Genomic DNA, 18683 nt, shown 5'->3' on the forward strand with positions numbered 1-18683 from the left:
CGAACGTTCGAGTTGTTTCCCATTTTTTGCGCCGCATGAAAAACGCTCGTTACAAACATTTAACAATAACACTGTCAACCGTCGCCTAAATCTACTCAGCTTACGGGCATGCGCGTCCATGCGTCATGATCAGCTAATCGCCAATCAGCTGATCTAAAAAGATTGCGCGCATGACAATTAAACAATCATCGATGTTAGACCTCATCGACAGCCAATGATGCGCGGCGGTCACCCTGAGGTCACCGCCAAATTACAAAGTTAATTGGTCCACGTTGCAATGGGTCCAAAATTCCACACGCCATATAATGGGCACCGCGCGTGGACCAACACAAGTACCGCACTTTTCGTTAAACCGCTCACTGTAAAAAACCGCTTCGCTTGAACCGCTTTGTTTAACCGCTTTTGTACTATTACACGACCGCTTGCTCACTCGGACTTTCTTGAATCTCGGACTTATCTCGACTTCGAAGTTATTTCAGTTCCTGAAATAATTGTACATATTCTTTTGTGTAAAAACTTTAATGTTTAATTGTGTGGCGTTAAAATAAAACTCTTAAAAAATACAAAAATATACGTGTCGTGGTTCGTCGTTATTTTCAATCTTGTGATGTCCTTAAAACAGATTTTTCATGTCGCGCCTCCCGCACAAACATATTCATTCGCGAACAAAGTAAATCTATTTTATTATATTTTTTGAATTATATATCTGAGTTTACTTAAAATTGAATTTTTCTGTATTTCTTACTGTCTTTAATAGATTAGATCTAGCATAATTTACGAATTCAGCACATGTCATATCAAAATTAATAACAGTAAATAATTCTGCTTTGACCAATTTAACTTTCATTCTGTTTCTTGATTTTATCCATCCTTGTCGTATTAAACTGAATACTTTTTCTGGGATAGCATTACTTGTTGGTATTGAAAGTACAGCCTGAATTATTTTTACTATATTATTTGTAGCAAAATTACATTCTTGAAAATATCTGTCCATTGTTGATCAACGGACAGATCAATGGATAAATTTTTATGGTAAATGTTTCTTTTACGTCACACAGCTCGAAAAATTTTTATTTTCACACATGTTGTAGAGGATACATTCTTAAGTAATACACCGTTTGAATTTTGTGGCGCTCTTTCTTTGTTTCTAAAATATGCAATTTTGAAGTTTCATACTTTCATATCATTTTTCGTTATATCCTATTTATGTGTTCACATTTTTTGTTTACATTTGCTCAACACGGTTTGATATTATATTTTCGTTGTGTGTTTACATTTTTTTGTTTATGTTTGCTCATTGTGACTTCTATGTCGCTAAGAATTTAATATAATTTAATACAATTAAAAAATATCACAAATGTATGTGTACACATACACACATACACACGCGCGCGCGGGGAGTGCAAGGGGAGGCCTTCGACTCCCCCTCCCGCAATTATCCCTCCGGTAGTCAAGGTGGACCTCGCTTTACAACTTACAGCATATATCCATTGTAATTGAACTCTTCGCAATGCGTCCCCTACCGGCGGGGTGGTTGCGAGAGGGGGGGGGGCCGAAGGCCCCCTCTTGCACCCCCTGCGCGCGCGCGCGTGTGTATGTGTGTGTATATGTGCCTATATTTCTTTTGAAATATACATGATGTCGTAAAATTATATTCTATTCTTGAAACTTTTTTGTTAATAACTATTTAATAAATAACAATAAACGGTTAAAACCTTCTGAAAGTTATTCAGAAAGATGACCTCAGGAAATGTAAACACAAAAATAACATATTTAGAAAGTAACAAAAAGATAATACAAGTAAGTATGAAACTTCAAAGTTGCATATCTCAGGAACGAAGAGAGAGCGCCACAAAATTCAAACGGTGTATTACTTAGGAATGTGTCCTCTACAACATATCTGAAAATAAAAATTTTTCGAGCTGTGTGACGTAAAGTAAACATTTACCATTTTTATCAATACGATCAGCAACAATTTTTAATATTATATATTCTTCATATAACTGATCTTCATCAAATTGTAGTTTATGAACTTCTGCTGCTTTTATGATATCTTGAAATGAATCAAGTTTTAAGGGACAAAGATTTGAAAAATATTGGAATGGACTATCTCTGAAACTATACCACTTCTCAAGATAAGAAATACAAACATGTATAGATAAGAACTTAATAGCATTTTTTTCAAATGAATTTCTTTCAGATATTATTAAATTTGGTAATGCTTGATTAACTTTAAATCCCAAAAATTTGTCTGTTATTTGGATCTTCAAACTATCTCTAAAGCAACAAAGAGTATTATGCAAATCAATAACGGTGATAGTATTACTCTCAAATTTAGCAATAAAACATTAAATAAATTCATTATATTATGAATAAAATATAAATAACATTCTGGAAAAGTAAGATTTGAAGAAATATCTTCATTTGCTTCATTGCTTCGATCACTTATAAGTCCTAGAATTACTTGATGAATATTATCGTGTTCCAAAAAATATAAGTTTTAATCACTGGCCTGCATTTTAGTAACCTATCTACAGCTGGATACAAAGTAAGCCATCTGATTGGAACATGACGAAGAATGTCTTCATATTCGAGATTTACAAAATCAAAACATTCTTTCAGTTGTTCAATATTTTGTGCATTAATAGAGAATTCATTGTAAACTTTAATGACTAGATTCTCTATATCATAAGGCAATTTTTTGTTTGCTTGTCTAATACTATTATTTAAAATATGACATAAACAATTAGGTTAGGTTAGGTTAGTTGCTACAAAACCAGAATTATGTTCATCTTTCAAAAGTTTATATACTGAGTGATGTTTATCAAAATTTACTGAAGCATTATCAGCTAAAAATGAAATCATATTTCTTTGCTGATATGCCAGATTTAACCAAAATTTCTTTAATTTTTTGAGAAATTGCAATTGCTGTTTCATTGGCATCTTCATAAAATTCAATAATTTTATTTTGAATAGATCAATTGTAAAATATCTAATAATTAAAGGAAACATTTTTTATTACCATGATTACTAACATCGCATGCAAGAATAAGGAATCAAAAGTAACTGGTCTATCTGTGGAAGATACAGTTGAAGTACTGGTTCTAGGTTCATTAATTGACATAATTTGAGAAACAGAACTATTTTTTAAATCATATAAAATATCTTGTAGACTTGCTTTAGCCAAAATATTTTTAACTATTGCTTCTATTTTTGTTCTACCACATTGTAATTTTTGTGCTAATTTAGAGTCTGAAAAAAGTATTTTGGCATTTTTAGTAAAACAATCTGCACTATTATAACTATGTTTGACCGAATGGTATGTAAAGGAAAGTTCACATAAACTAAGAGATTCATTTTCCGGTGTATTTTTACTTTAAAAAAATTTATGAAGTAATTGATTTTGTTTCTGTTAATTGCCTACATTTTTATGTGTTAATGAATTTAAATGTTGTTTAATTGCACTGATCCCATCGTATTTTACAGTAAAACGTATTCGACATATCTGACATTTTGCATTTCTTCATTATATTTTATAAGCCACGATTTGAAATTTTCATCTTTAAGCCAATTATCATTGAAAGAATAAAAACGTTTTACTTTTTTCTTTGGCGTTAGTTGATTCATTTTTAACAAATTTGAAGTCCTGTAACAAATTATTTTGGTAATTAATTACATTAAGCAACATTCTAATGCTCTTAACCTTGAGTCACAAGGAGCAAAAATGATGTAAATCAATTCTTTTCTATTATAATTTAAATTGGAATTACAGAAAGAAAAAAAGAGAAAGAGCAGCTCTCTGTCTGTGATGCTAATTTAAATTAGGAAAAATTGACTCATATTACTTTTGCTCTCAACGACTTATATGATATCTGTGTTGCTTGCATTTTTTGCATTTTCGCTTTGTTTCTTTTTAACATCTAAATATATATTTATTTTTTACAGTGCAAAAATTTTTGGGAATTTCAAATAACGCGAACAAATCTATGTGTAAAAATTCGAGTTGGAATAACCTTTACATGTACATCAAGACCAAGATTTTAGTGTAAATAATTCAAACTTACTTTTAACTGTAAAAAATATTGAGTCACGGATTAAAATTGTTGATAGATTACGTGAAATGATTAATAGTCAATGATTGACTTTTTACAGTAGATCAATCAAATCTGTTTTTCTAAAACTAATCACTACAGTTCAGATCTTAGTGACGTTCTTCTCCACTACTAGAGCGCCACGAGTGGACAGTCTATTAAATAATTTGTTAAAGCACTAAATTTCATTTTATTATTTCGATGTAAAACCATACATATGGCGTCCGGTTTGACTTATTAACCGGACACCGGATAAGACTCCTGAAAACCGACTCCTGACAATCCGGGTCAAAACCGGACGGTTGGCAACTCTAGTTTCATACGTCTCATCAAAGATTGTCTGACTTTTTAAAAATTCCAGGTATTGCTCGAATTTTCCAGCAACCATCTTCAATACGTTGACAAAGTATCTCGATATTGTCAATGGATGTTTTGTAAACAATGGATTTTATATGCCCCCACAAGTAATAATCGAGTGGATTTAGGTCTGGAGAGCGAGCTGACCAGGTAATTGGACAAGCACGGTCTATCCCTCTACCAGGAAACCGTTCATCCAAATAACGTCTAGTTTCTCGACTGAAGTTGGTCATATTGGACATATGTTTATATGAACATTTTCTCTTATTTTTGTGTTCTGAATCCACCATTGCAATACTTCCCACTTTTTAGGATACACCCTGTATGATTAAAAGATGAGTTTTTTTATGCTTATGACATGATACTTGTTTTGTGAAAAATGTTTATTAATTCATTAATTCATAAAAATGCTTTATTTTTATGAATTAATGCCATAATAATTTAATATAAATGTTAAAAAAAATTAAGATTAAATTTGCTGGAGGCTTGCCCCGGCCCTATTTTAGGGTCCATCCGCCACTGCTATTTGGTACAGTGGGGATTTTAGTATACAGGGTGTCCCATTTTAATGCCCCACCCCAAATAACTTTCTTATTTTTAATTTTAGAAAAAGATGTTTCAGACAAAAGTTGTATGGTTTCGAGGGGGACATAAGATGGTACCATTAATTTGATCTTGAAGAGTCACATGAAGGTTACGTGAAGATCATTTTCAATTTCTTAAATGGAACACCCTATATATTTTTGCATATTCTTGTAGCTTATCTCGAGAGCTTTCCAAAACACTATAATTAAATTAGTTTTCATTAAGTACTTTCCAAGTTATGAGGCTTGAAATCATTTTTTAATTTTACATAAACCATAAAATATCTTGTAAAATATTCATTTTTTGATTATCTTACTTTAATACTTTTATGTACAAAATAATGAGAGAAATCCATTGGTGCAAAGAAAACATACAGTTGTTTTTAAGAAAAAAATATGTAATTTGCAATTAACAATTCCATATTTTTTCTTAAAAACAACTGTATGTTTTCTTTACACCAATTGATTCCTCTCATTATTTTGTACATAAAAATATTAAGGTAAGATAATCGAAAAATGAATATTTTACAAGATATTTTATGGTTTATGTAAAATTAGGAAATTACTTCAAGCCTCATAATTCGAAAAGTACTTGATGAAAAAATGTTTATTTATAGTGTTTTGGAAAGCTCTCGAGATAAGCTACAAGAATATGCAAAAATATATAGGGTGTTCCATTTAAGAAATTGAAAATGATCTTCACGTAACCTTCATGTGACTCTTCAAGATCAAATTAATGGTACCATCTTATGTCCCCCTCGAAACCATACAACTTTTGTCTGAAACATCTTTTTCTAAAATTAAAAATAAGAAAGTTATTTGGGGTGGGGCATTAAAATGGGACACCCTGTATACTAGAGGGATCTTGGGGAATGTGGCCACTTTACGGCGTTGTACTCGTCGATGCCGTTTTCATACGGAAGGCTAGTCGGAAGCCAGCATGCACGCAAATACCTCCACCGGCACTTATTTGATCAGCGAGCGACCTTTCAGGGATCCTCCATAGCAATCGGCATTGCATCCATCAAGTGAGATCAACATCGCTCTGAAGTCGCATGTTACTGTGTTAAAAAGCAGCATTAGATGTGAGGTTTGGATAGCTCAGTAGTCTAGAGCAGTTGCCCGGAAAGCAAAAGACTCGGGTTCGATTCCCGATCCAGCCACTCACATATTTTTCTAGTCTGCGAATATTGTTTTCTAGCAATTATTTGTTAGGCTGAAAAATGTGTGAATGTTCTCTCCACAGAATATGCGTCGATGCCGTTGCCATGGATGAATTCTGTCACTCGTTAATCAAATGGGCGTAAGACACGTCCTCTTCTTACATACATCTCTATCTTTTTCTGGAATGGCTTAATCAATGTGCGATGCTGATATAATTATAGCAAAATATTTACTTATACCTATAAATATAAAAATAACATAAAATACATAATTATTACATCTTATATAAATACATGCAACATAATAATATTTATAGAAATTTAATTTACCTACATTTATTCATATTTTATATGAAGAGTAAATAAAAAATATTTAACAACTTTAATCTTTCATACCTTTGGATCAAAAATAAAATAAAAGATTAAAATTTTTTAAAATTTAAAAAGAATTTTAATAGTTATCTTTTGTTCAGAGTGATGCTTATTCTTAACTTCCATGCAAAAAAGCAAAATAATATTAGCTTATAAATCTTAAATGACATTAAAAATCGAGTAAACATTCATTTGAAAGTTTTCAAAATGACTATTACAAAAGGTCGCTGCCACTTTTTAACTCAGAGTTTTGATCATATGAACAAAAAATAACTTTTATAATCTCAGAAAATCCTTCAAAATTTCAATCCTCTCTTTGCTTTTCTCTTTTTCCTTCCTCCTCTCGCCATTCTCTTTTTTTCTCTCTCCTTCTCTCACTAACTCCTTTTCCTCTCCTTTTCTCCCGATCCTTTCTTTTCCCTTCCGTCTTATTCCTTCCGCTCTCTCTTCTTTCTCTATTCTGAAAGTATATTCGGACTTTTAGTCATCTTGTCAAGACCGAGATGATCCATGCTGTGTGGTTTTTGTAAAAATTTATATTTTTTGTGTAAACAGAACTCCGCTCCTAGGATAACGCCTAATGGTTCCCCACCTAGATTCAGTGCGAGATATAAAGGAGCGGAATTGTTTGTGAAAAAACCGTCTCCTGATCAAGTTGTAATACCATCAATCACAACATCATCGACTACGGTTTCGACACTGATAAAGGTAAGACTTTTAAGTATTTTGAATAAAATTGAATATTTTCAGGACATCTGAAGCTGTTTTTAATGTATAATATTGTAATTACTTTTTAATTACAATATTAAGTACATAATCAAATAAAAAGTGATAGATAAATTTCCTAGCTTCAACATTATACTTTAATGCCAATAATTATGTTGATAAATATCAACACAATTTTCACTTTAAGACTGTGATATAAGATATGATAATATTACTGATAATTATTTCATAATATATCATTATAATTATAGCGTGTTACATGTGTTAATTATTCTCAAAAAAATTTTTACTTCTTCTTAGAAGTGATAAAAATGATGTTTACTATGTATTTTACATTATTAGCTAAATATTATAACTGATTTCAAACATTATCTTAATGCAAAATTCTAAAACGGGTATTTGTATTTGTATTTTATGTGCGTTTATACGTATGTATATTTACTCTGTTATGCTATTCTATATATGCAGAATATATTCTTCATACACTAGTGGAAAAAATTAAGGGATCAAAAAAAAATTCCAAATTTGTTGCGATTTTTCGAATGGCTGTATCTTCGTTAAAAATGGTCGTATCGGAGTTGCAAAAAAAGCAAATTGAAGCGCCAAGTGTCTAGTTTAGAGTTCTTTTGGCCGAAAAATTTTCGAAGCCCCAGATTTGACGCAATCCTAAGAAATAGTGAAAAAAAAATTTTGCAAATTTTTTCATTTGTTTTTTGAAGTCCACAGACTCGGAAAAAAATTTTTTAGCTAAACCAGTGCATGTATCCGATAGCTTGTTTATTCAGCTTTAATTTGCTTTTTTTAAAACTTTGATACGACCATTTTTCGCTGAGATATCGGTCTTTGAGTGAAAAAGGACCCTTTTGGCTTTGATCATCGGTATCTCAGGAACCAATGATCGCACAGAAAATCTAAGGGTGGTTCCATAATCTGGAATAAATTCTCTAAAAGGATTATGATATTCACGAAAAAAATTTTTTTTTAACTTTCACATGAATTTGAAAAAACAGGAAAAAAAAGGCAATTTGGGGTTTTTTAGAAAATCAACGGCTAAATTACAAATATTGATAAAACGACTAATGTTAAGTGTGCCTTTTACAGTTCAATATACCCACAAAAACCCTGTAAAATTTCATTTTGATCTATCCAACCGTTTTTCTGTTTCGAACAATCAAAATTTTGAAAAAATTAAAGGATCACGTTTTTTGCTCTTAAACGCTCATAATCTTCAACAAAATGGAAAAAAAATTTTTTTTGAGCTTTTTTCATACTTTTACCACAAACAGCGTTCAAATTTAAGGTAACCAAAAAAAATGTCTGTGTGTGTGTGTGTATGTGTGTTTCTTTAGGAGAAATGAGACCCGTTGGCTCGTCAGTTCCACCGTATTTAACGACTCCAAACTCATTCTCCAAAGAGTGTGTATGTATGTGTGTGTGTGTTTGTATCTGCGTCTGTCCGTCTATCAGTTCCCATTTAATAACGGGTATTGCCCTGTTCTCAATAACGGCTCTCAAGCGTTCAGCCATATTGATGCAGCGGGTAATCTCAGGCTGCGGAATGGTGTTCCAAATTTGCTGAAGTGCGCGCTCTAATGCGGCTAAGTTCTGCAAATTTGGATACTCCCTGCGCAACCGACGGCCCATTATGTCCCAAACATGTTCAATGGGGTTGAGGTCTGGACTCATTGCTGGATGTCGCAGTAATGTGATGTCGTGCCGTTCAAGGAAACGTCTGGTGATATTGGCTGTGTGTGGACGTGCGTTATCTTGCATTAGAATGAACGATCTCAGATGTTGTCGTTTGCGCAGTACAATTGGTCTTAAAATTTGGTCAATATAGCGCCTAGCCGTTAAATTTTCGCGAACAATCACCAAAGGTGTTCTCCAATTTCGCGAAACGCCGCCCCACACGTTGTAAGAGATCACGAAAAGTAAAAAAAAGTAACACGATTTCGTTACTGCATTCCGTGATTCTGCTGATCAACTTTAAATTAAATTTAAAAAAAAATTGATACTCCCAATTGAATTTCGACCTCGATTTACACGCTTTTCAGAAATTGCTTTTTTTTACTTTTCGTGATCTCTTACAACGCTTAAAAAAAACAGTTTTTTTCAAAACTACTCTTTTTGCAGTGAAAAAAAAATTTGGGAAAATTTGCCGAAATCGAAAATTATTTTTGATTCCTTATCATGGTAAGACGGCAGTTATCGGAGCCGGAAGTTGCTCGTTTAGTAACTCTAATTGAAAAAGGTTACAGTCAACGTGCTGTTGCCATTCAGATGGGTGTTAGTCAATCCGTCGTATCTCGTGCTTATGCCCGATACCAGGAGACGAACGGATACAATCGTCAACCTGGACAAGGTCGCCATCGTGTCACTACTCCTCGCGATGATCGGGCAATTGTTCGACAAGTTCGACGTGAACCTTTTAACAATGCGAATATCGTGGCACGGAACTTCCCGAATCGGAGACAACAGCAACAACAACAGCGACAAGGACAGCGACAGCGACAGCGACTACGAAACATTTCCTCCCGAACAGTCATCAACCGTCTTCGCGAAACTGGGTTACATGCACGACACCCTAATCGTGTACCCATGTTGACAGCGAGACATCGCCGAGCTCGTTTAGCGTATGCTAACGCACATCGGGGTTGGACTTTAAGGCAATGGGGAAATGTTTTATTCACTGACGAATCCCGTTTTAATCTCTATGGCAGTGACCGACGTCCCCTTGTTTGGCGCCGTCGTGGAGAACGTTTTCGCCAGAACTTCGTCCGTCCGGTTGTGGCCTACGGCGGTGGATCGGTCATGGTGTGGGGCGGCGTTTCGCGAAATTGGAGAACACCTTTGGTGATTGTTCGCGAAAATTTAACGGCTAGGCGCTATATTGACCAAATTTTAAGACCAATTGTACTGCGCAAACGACAACATCTGAGATCGTTCATTCTAATGCAAGATAACGCACGTCCACACACAGCCAATATCACCAGACGTTTCCTTGAACGGCACGACATCACATTACTGCGACATCCAGCAATGAGTCCAGACCTCAACCCCATTGAACATGTTTGGGACATAATGGGCCGTCGGTTGCGCAGGGAGTATCCAAATTTGCAGAACTTAGCCGCATTAGAGCGCGCACTTCAGCAAATTTGGAACACCATTCCGCAGCCTGAGATTACCCGCTGCATCAATATGGCTGAACGCTTGAGAGCCGTTATTGAGAACAGGGCAATACCCGTTATTAAATGGGAACTGATAGACGGACAGACGCAGATACAAACACACACACACATACATACACACTCTTTGGAGAATGAGTTTGGAGTCGTTAAATACGGTGGAACTGACGAGCCAACGGGTCTCATTTCTCCTAAAGAAACACACATACACACACACACACAGACATTTTTTTTGGTTACCTTAAATTTGAACGCTGTTTGTGGTAAAAGTATGAAAAAAGCTCAAAAAAAATTTTTTTTCCATTTTGTTGAAGATTATGAGCGTTTAAGAGCAAAAAACGTGATCCTTTAATTTTTTCAAAATTTTGATTGTTCGAAACAGAAAAACGGTTGGATAGATCAAAATGAAATTTTACAGGGTTTTTGTGGGTATATTGAACTGTAAAAGGCACACTTAACATTAGTCGTTTTATCAATATTTGTAATTTAGCCGTTGATTTTCTAAAAAACCCCAAATTGCCTTTTTTTTCCTGTTTTTTCAAATTCATGTGAAAGTTAAAAAAAATTTTTTTTCGTGAATATCATTATCAATCCTTTGAGAGAATTTATTCCAGATTATGGAACCACCCTTAGATTTTCTGTGCGATCATTGGTTCCTGAGATACCGATGATCAAAGCCAAAAGGGTCCTTTTTCACTCAAAGACCGATATCTCAGCGAAAAATGGTCGTATCAAGGTTTTAAAAAAAGCAAATTAAAGCTGAATAAACAAGCTATCGGATACATGCACTGGTTTAGCTAAAAAATTTTTTTCCGAGTCTGTGTACTTCAAAAAACAAATGAAAAAATTTGCAAAATTTTTTTTTTCACTATTTCTTAGGATTGCGTCAAATCTGGGGCTTCGAAAATTTTTCGGCTAAAATAACTCTAAACTAGACACTTGGCGCATCAATTTGCTTTTTTTGCAACTCCGATACGACCATTTTTAACGAAGATACAGCCATTCGAAAAATCGCAACAAATTTGGAATTTTTTTTGATCCCTTAATTTTTTCCACTAGTGTAGTTTAAAATATAATAATTAATAATATATTAAATATTAAATAATATATTAAAAATTAATAATATATAATATATTAAAAGGCCTTAACAAGTTAGGATAAAAAAGTGACGGAAGGTCTCAGGTAAGGCAATACCTGATGTTAATGATTCTTTTCAGAAGAAATTATGTGAGGTAATTTTCTGTGCTTAAAAGGTTTTCCCTACGAAGGTACCAGAGGATTCTGAAGCGATTATACTGTCATCATGGACCAATTCTGCCACAACTTCACTGAACAATTTCATTCTTAATAATATCCATATAAATAGTTTACGTTAATCATCATTACGTCTATCATCCTTTATCATAATGAGAAATAATTTTTATCGTTGCTCATGTTTTTAATTATTTTATTATTAATAACAATTTTAATTAATATAGTCTGTGTTCATTTGTGAATATCATTGCATTACCGCTTGAAAAGAGCACATAAATATAATTATTGCACATACAATTTATTAAAAATAGAGTTGATTTCTAAACCTCATTAGGAATGATGTTTTAACACCTTATTAAAATAATGCTCTGTATCTGAAAAAAAGATGATTTACTAACTTCGATCGAAAAAAAATTAATGCACTATCGTCGAGCATGATCATGTTATCTCACATGTTATCTCTCGCATTTTTGGTATTGCCGTAAGTTTATGTACGTGTGCAAATATTGTATCATACACAATTTTATATATATATATATATATATATATATATATACTTATATCTTTTACAATAAATATATCAATTTTAGCATCATTACGCGATTAGCAATTGTTTATCCTTTTATAATCAAATTAAATCAAATTAATCCTTTCGTACCTGACTTTTTTCTAAGAATAGTTTGCATGTAATTCGCATTTTACTGAAGATTTGTAGATTCGCTAACTATAAATCTGTAGTGAAAATTTTAAAATTCACAATTGCCGATTTAATATGGGAAATAAAAATGTAAAATTTTCTTGGATTTATGAAACTTATGTTCCAGTGGTTTTTGCGATCACTGATTTGAAATTTCAATTGTTTCCATAGATATTACTTATCAGTTTTTACGATTTATCAGTTATTTTTACTGCTACTTCCATAATAATATTAGACATAGTCAGGACCGGATTTAGGGGGGAGGGAACAGGGGCTGAAGGGGCCTCCACAACACAAACTTTTGAGTAAAATTTCCTATCGAATGGTATACAACACTTACAAGGTCTATGTATATTGCTTGACCTTGTTATTTTGCAATAAATTATTTAAACAACGTAAAAATTTCTATTTGATTTTGATTCAAAAATGGTTAGGGATCTCCACCTCTTCCAAGGCCTCCACATCTTTAAATCCGGCTCTGGACATAGTAATATTAGACCAAGCGTGACCTCTTGTAAACACTGAAGCTCAAATAGAAAAGGATGGAAAGTATTATAGATACCATCTACTTTTATCTCTCTAACGAGGGCAGAGTAAGGTTAAAAAAGAGGAGCAATCAGCTTTCCTCTCACTTTTTCTTATCCTCACTTTCTCCTTATTAGAAAAAAAAAGGTGGATGGCATCTACCTTCCGTCTTTTTCTCCTTATGCTTCAGGCCTGTCGCTTCCTGCTCGGTCTAATATTATTAAGTCTATGGCTATTTCTCATCAGTTGTTTTCCTTATTAGTAGCTTGATTCAGTTCGAATCATCAGTTGGTGAAACAGTTGTATAAGTGAAAAAAGTCTTACTATACAGAAGCTAAAGAACTTCCAGATAATTCGGAAATAAATGACGAATATCAAATTGATAAGATGATAAGATTTCGAAATCTGACAATGAGTCTGAATCAGAGCAAGACGATGACAAAAATAATGATGGAGTTGTTATGCACATAGAGTGGTCATAGGACATTGAAAGATTTTTTTCGATAATGAAATTGTAAAATAAGCGAAGGTAAATATAGACGTGGGAAGTAATAACTTGGAAAAATACTTCTGTGTATTTCATATATATTTGATAACAAGTTAGAAATAAATAGAGAAAGTTGTATTATAATTAATATCTATAAATAGAGAAAATTGTATTTGAAACTAATAAATATGTTTCGTGAAAGCTTTAAAACTCCCAATGTGTACAAACGAGAAGAAGCACCTCTTAAAATTCGGAGATTTAGATGGACTAATTTGGAATTGAAAAAGCTTGGATTGGAATCCAAATTTTTATGGACATTCATCAATTGTCAAGAGTAAGACATTACTGGAGTTCTAATTTTGTTCTCAAGATAGATGTTATTGCGAATACTGTAACATGTAATCGTTTCATCAAAATTACTGAAATTATCTATATCAATGACAATATATTTTAGTTCCCGAAAAATGATTTAAATCACGACAAGATAAGAGCTCTCATTAAAAGTATAAATGATAATAATGCAAAGATTTACAAAGGATAGACAAGAAACCTTATGACACTTTTGACGACACAAAATCTAAAAGATATAACAAAAGCACCAAAAAAATAAGAATGAAAATTTGCCTGTTTACTATTGTGACTTAACAAAATAATGAAAGATATGAATCGATTCAACTGAAAGAGTGATATGTTATTGGTAGGCATTCAAGTAACATAAGTGATAGCACAGAATTTTTTATTATTTCAGTGACTTAGCAATTGTAAATACCTATATTTTATATAAGACCGAAAAAAAAATGTCTGCTTAAAATCAACTACATTTTCGGCTGAAATTGACAAAACAATTACATCTTGATAGATATAGGTCTTGAAAATGCAAAGAACGTTTCCAGTTTCGAGGACATAAAAAAATATTGGATAAACTTTCCCAAAAAGTGCATGTCTCCAATGTGAGGGAAAACATTTTATACAGTGTCTCTGTGTCATTCTTCTAGTTAAAGCAATTCTAGCGCATGACACGAAGAGAATGACACATTATTATCATTATTATTATAATTATTGAAGCTTGCTTGCAAAAAGAGAACCTCTGTATTTGTCAGCCCCCTGACATTTGCTTAGTTCAAGTGTTCATATAGTGGCGCTAACAACATTACCAGTCACCACAGTACAGGGTGTCCTAGGTATCTTCCGTCCAAAAAAAATTATAAGCAGAGCTCGCTAAACTGAATTAAAGTCCTGCACTATTTTGCACAAAACCACGTAAAATTTTGAAGTATTAATTAAAGAAGATATCAATGAGCCAATTAATAAGCGATCCACATGGCTAGGCAGTAGTCGGCCATTCCAGCGAGGACGGTTACCGACATTTATTTAAAAAAAAAATTTTTTTTACAAACTTTAGTGAATCTGATAAGAATTCCGCACAGTATTTCTTGAATTTTACAAATCTTATAACTTTTTCCCTGTAAAATAATTATAATATTTTAAATAAATATTGATGTTTAAATGTTGAAAAAGGTTTTTATTTGAAAAATAATTATTTGACTAGGAAGTGATTAAAATTTCTTACAAAATCGCATAGAAATATCGCAAAAATACGATCCGATTTCACTTTTCTTATACGAATTATAGTTCGAGTTATCAAAAATTTTTTGCTTTTAATTTGCTAGAACTATTAGTATATTTGATACAGAACTGCAGAACTATTGTAAAATAAACTACAACTTCGAAGAATAATTGATTTTACATGATTTAGTGTGATGCGGGAACTTTAACGCACCATATTTTTGGATTCAATTTTTTTGTATTTAATCATCAAAATTATTTTAAATGTTTACATAGAACTCTAGAACTATTCAAAAGAATGTTAAGAATTCGAAAAAAACTTTTAGATTTTTAGATACGATGTTTACAAGTTTTTATAAGAATCATTTTTACTTCGTTTTTTGCTACCACCTGATATTCGCAAGCAGTCGCATATTTCGGGCAAGCGGTGAGCCGTCCTCGCTAGAATGGCCGACTGCCTAGTCACGCGGATCGCACATTTATTGGCCGATCCTCTTTAATTAATACCTCGAAATTTTACGTGGTTTTATGCAAAATGGTGCAGGACTTTAATTCAGTTTAGTGAGCTCTACTTATAATTTTTGTTGGACGGAAAATACCTAGGACATTCTGTGTGTATATATACAGGGTGACCCATTTTAACTTAGGCAGCCAAATAACTCGAAAAATAAGCACACTACGAAAAAATGGTTAGAATCAAAATTTCGTCATTTCGAGGGGAACGTACAATGACGTTAAAATCAGCCCCCCACCCCTACCCCTGGGCGGAGAGGGGGGGCAAGTTTGAAATCTTAAATGGAACCCCCTATTTTTCATTGCATATTCTTGTAGCTTATCTCGAGAGCTTTCCAAAACACTATAATTAAGTACCTTTTTATTAAGTACTTTTTGAGTTATAAGGCTTGAAATAATTTCTTAATTTTACATAAACCATAAAATATCTAGTAAACCATTCATTTTTCGATTATCTTACCTTCATACTTTTATGTACAAAATAATGAGAGGAATCAATTGGTGTAAAGAAAACACATAGTTGTTTCTAAGAAAAAATATGTAATTTGTAATTAACAATTCCATATTTTTTCTTAAAAACAACTGTATGTTTTCATTACACTAATTGATTCCTCTCATTATTTTGTACATAAAAGTATGAAGGTAAGATAATCGAAAAATGAATGGTTTACTAGATATTTTATGGTTTATGTAAAATTAAGAAATTATTTTAAGTCTTATAACTCAAAAAGTACTTAATAAAAAGGTACTTAATTATAGTGTTTTGGAAAGCTCTCGAGATAAGCTACAAGAATATGCAATGAAAAATAGGGGGTTCCATTTAAGATTTCAAACTTGCCCCCCCTCTCCGCCCAGGGGGAGGGGTGGGGGGCTGATTTTAACGTCATTGTACGTCCCCCTCGAAATGACGAAATTTTGATTGTAACCATTTTTTTGTAGTGTGCTTATTTTTCGAGTTATTTGGCTGCCTAAGTTAAAATGGGTCACCCTGTATATATATGTATATATATATATGTATATATATATATATATATATATATATATATATATATATATATATACAGAATGTCCCATTTTAAGCGTCCATCCCAAATATCTCTCTCATTTTTTATTTTAGAGAAAAATGGTTCAGATATGTTTTGTATGGTTTCGAGGGGGCCATAAGATGGTACCATTGATTTGACCTTGAAGAGTCATTTGAAGGTCACGTGAAGGTTACCTCAACTTTTTTAAATAGCACCTCTTATTTTATATTACATGTTCATGTAGCTGACCTCGAGAGCTTCCCAAAACACTATAATCAAATGTTTTTTCGTGAAGTTTGGAATTATAAAGCTCCAAATTTACAAAATTTTGATAAAAATACAAAATATTTCGTAAAACATTCACTTTCTCAGTCTCTAGTCTTATCTTACATGATTCAGCCAATCAAGGCAAGATCCGAGCATGATCCAGCCAGTCAATGCAAGATCCGAACATGATCCAGCCAATCAAGGCAAGATCTTCTTTTGTGTACAATTACTTTAAGTGTTCAAAAACTTGGCCATTTACTTGTATGCATAGCTCTAGTCTATAATTAAAGTCGTCCTAACTTTTTCAAGAACACCTACATTAATACTTCTGCAAGCCTGTCTGATCCGGTTTTTCATATTTTCAACGGTTGTAGGCTTTTGCGAATAAACTATATCTCTAATGTAGTCCCAGAAATAAAAATCTAGGAGCGTCAAGTCGAGTGATCTTGGGGGCCATTCTTGAACTCGGCTGCCCATACCAATCCACCTTTTCGGGAATCTATTGTTTAAATATTATGTAACGGCTCGAGATCTAAGAGCCGTTACATAATATTTAAACAATATTAATATGCTCCATCTTGTTGGAACCACATTCGTCTGAGTAAATCATCGAAATGTCTCAAGAGGTTGGGCAGGTCATCTTGAAGAAATCTTAGATAGATTGCCGTATTGAGATTTTCTTCAAAAAAATATGGACCAACAATAACATCTCCCAGGATGCCTGCCCAAACGTGGACCACTGCCGTTGGAACTCTTGGCTTCTTTGCCAATGTGGATCAGTATCTGAGTAATAATGGCAGTTATATCTATTAAGCCTCCTCTATTACAAAACGTGGCTTCATCAGGAAAAAGCGTATCAGCAATGAACCGGGGATTTTTTTGGATTTGATCTCGAGCTCAATTACAAAAACATACACGGCGTTGGTAGTCCCTCTCTTCCAATTGCTGAGTTAGATGAATGGGTGATATGGGTGAAACTTGTTGAGCTTGAGCACACGATTGGCTGTTGATTTAGATATACCGTGTTGCCTCTCAATTTGTCTCGTAGAGATTTGAGGATTCAAAGCAACGACATCTATAACAGTCAATGATGTGACTTCATCAGGAAACGATTTTCGCCGGTTTCTTCTAAGAAAATCCTGTTCAGCTTTGTCGCAGAGTCTTTTTATTACTTTCCTATCAGGATGGCGTCTGGAAATCTTTCAGCATAAAGCCTTTCTGTTGCCGAATAATTATTCACTCAGCCTCACCCAAAATGCGAATCATGTCCACAATTTCATTTGGTGAATAAGCAGCTATAATTATAAAGAAAAAAAGCGCCAAAATACCAAAAATTCCTGTCTTATAAAAAAAAAAATCAATGGATAATAATATGCGTCTGTCTGAGATTTCACCAAAATACCAAAAGTTGCCCAAGTAAGAAATTTGAAACAAGCCTCTTGATATTTGTTTCATTAAAAGAATTGACAATTGCACTTTCACTTGTTACAGTTCATTGATTATCAGGCAATACAGGATCTCGTCTTGACTGGCTGGATCATGCTCGGATCTTGCCTTGACTGGCTGGATCATATAAGATAAGACTATGAAAGTGAATGTTTTACGAAATATTTTGAATTTTTATCATTCAAAATTTTGTAAATCTGGAGCTTTATAACTCGAAAAGTACTTCATCAAAAAACATTTGATTATAGTGTTTTGGAAAGCTCTCGAGGTCAGCTATAAGAATATGTAATAAAAAATAAGGGATGCCATTTAAAAAAATTGAGGTAACCTTCACGTGACTTTCAAATGATTCTTCAAGGTCAAATCAATGATATCATCTTATGGCCTCCTCAAAACCATACAAAACATGTCTGAACCATTTTTTT

The 18683-nt window shown here is 33.1% G+C and overlaps 1 protein-coding gene across 1 annotated transcript in view; it reads left to right on the forward strand.

Moving 5' to 3' along the window:
• Positions 1 to 18683, forward strand: part of LOC105256518 (mucin-17) — a 155572-nt gene that overhangs the window by 61827 nt on the left and 75062 nt on the right. Inside the window, exon 7 of the mRNA XM_025406776.1 lies at positions 7123 to 7275. Coding sequence (XP_025262561.1) covers positions 7123 to 7275 — 153 coding nt within the window. The remainder of the gene's footprint in view (positions 1 to 7122; positions 7276 to 18683) is intronic.

This window comes from Camponotus floridanus, unplaced genomic scaffold (genome assembly GCF_003227725.1).
Source record: "Camponotus floridanus strain SB8 unplaced genomic scaffold, Cflo_v7.5 scaffold153, whole genome shotgun sequence".
Taxonomy (NCBI): Eukaryota; Metazoa; Arthropoda; class Insecta; order Hymenoptera; family Formicidae; genus Camponotus; species Camponotus floridanus.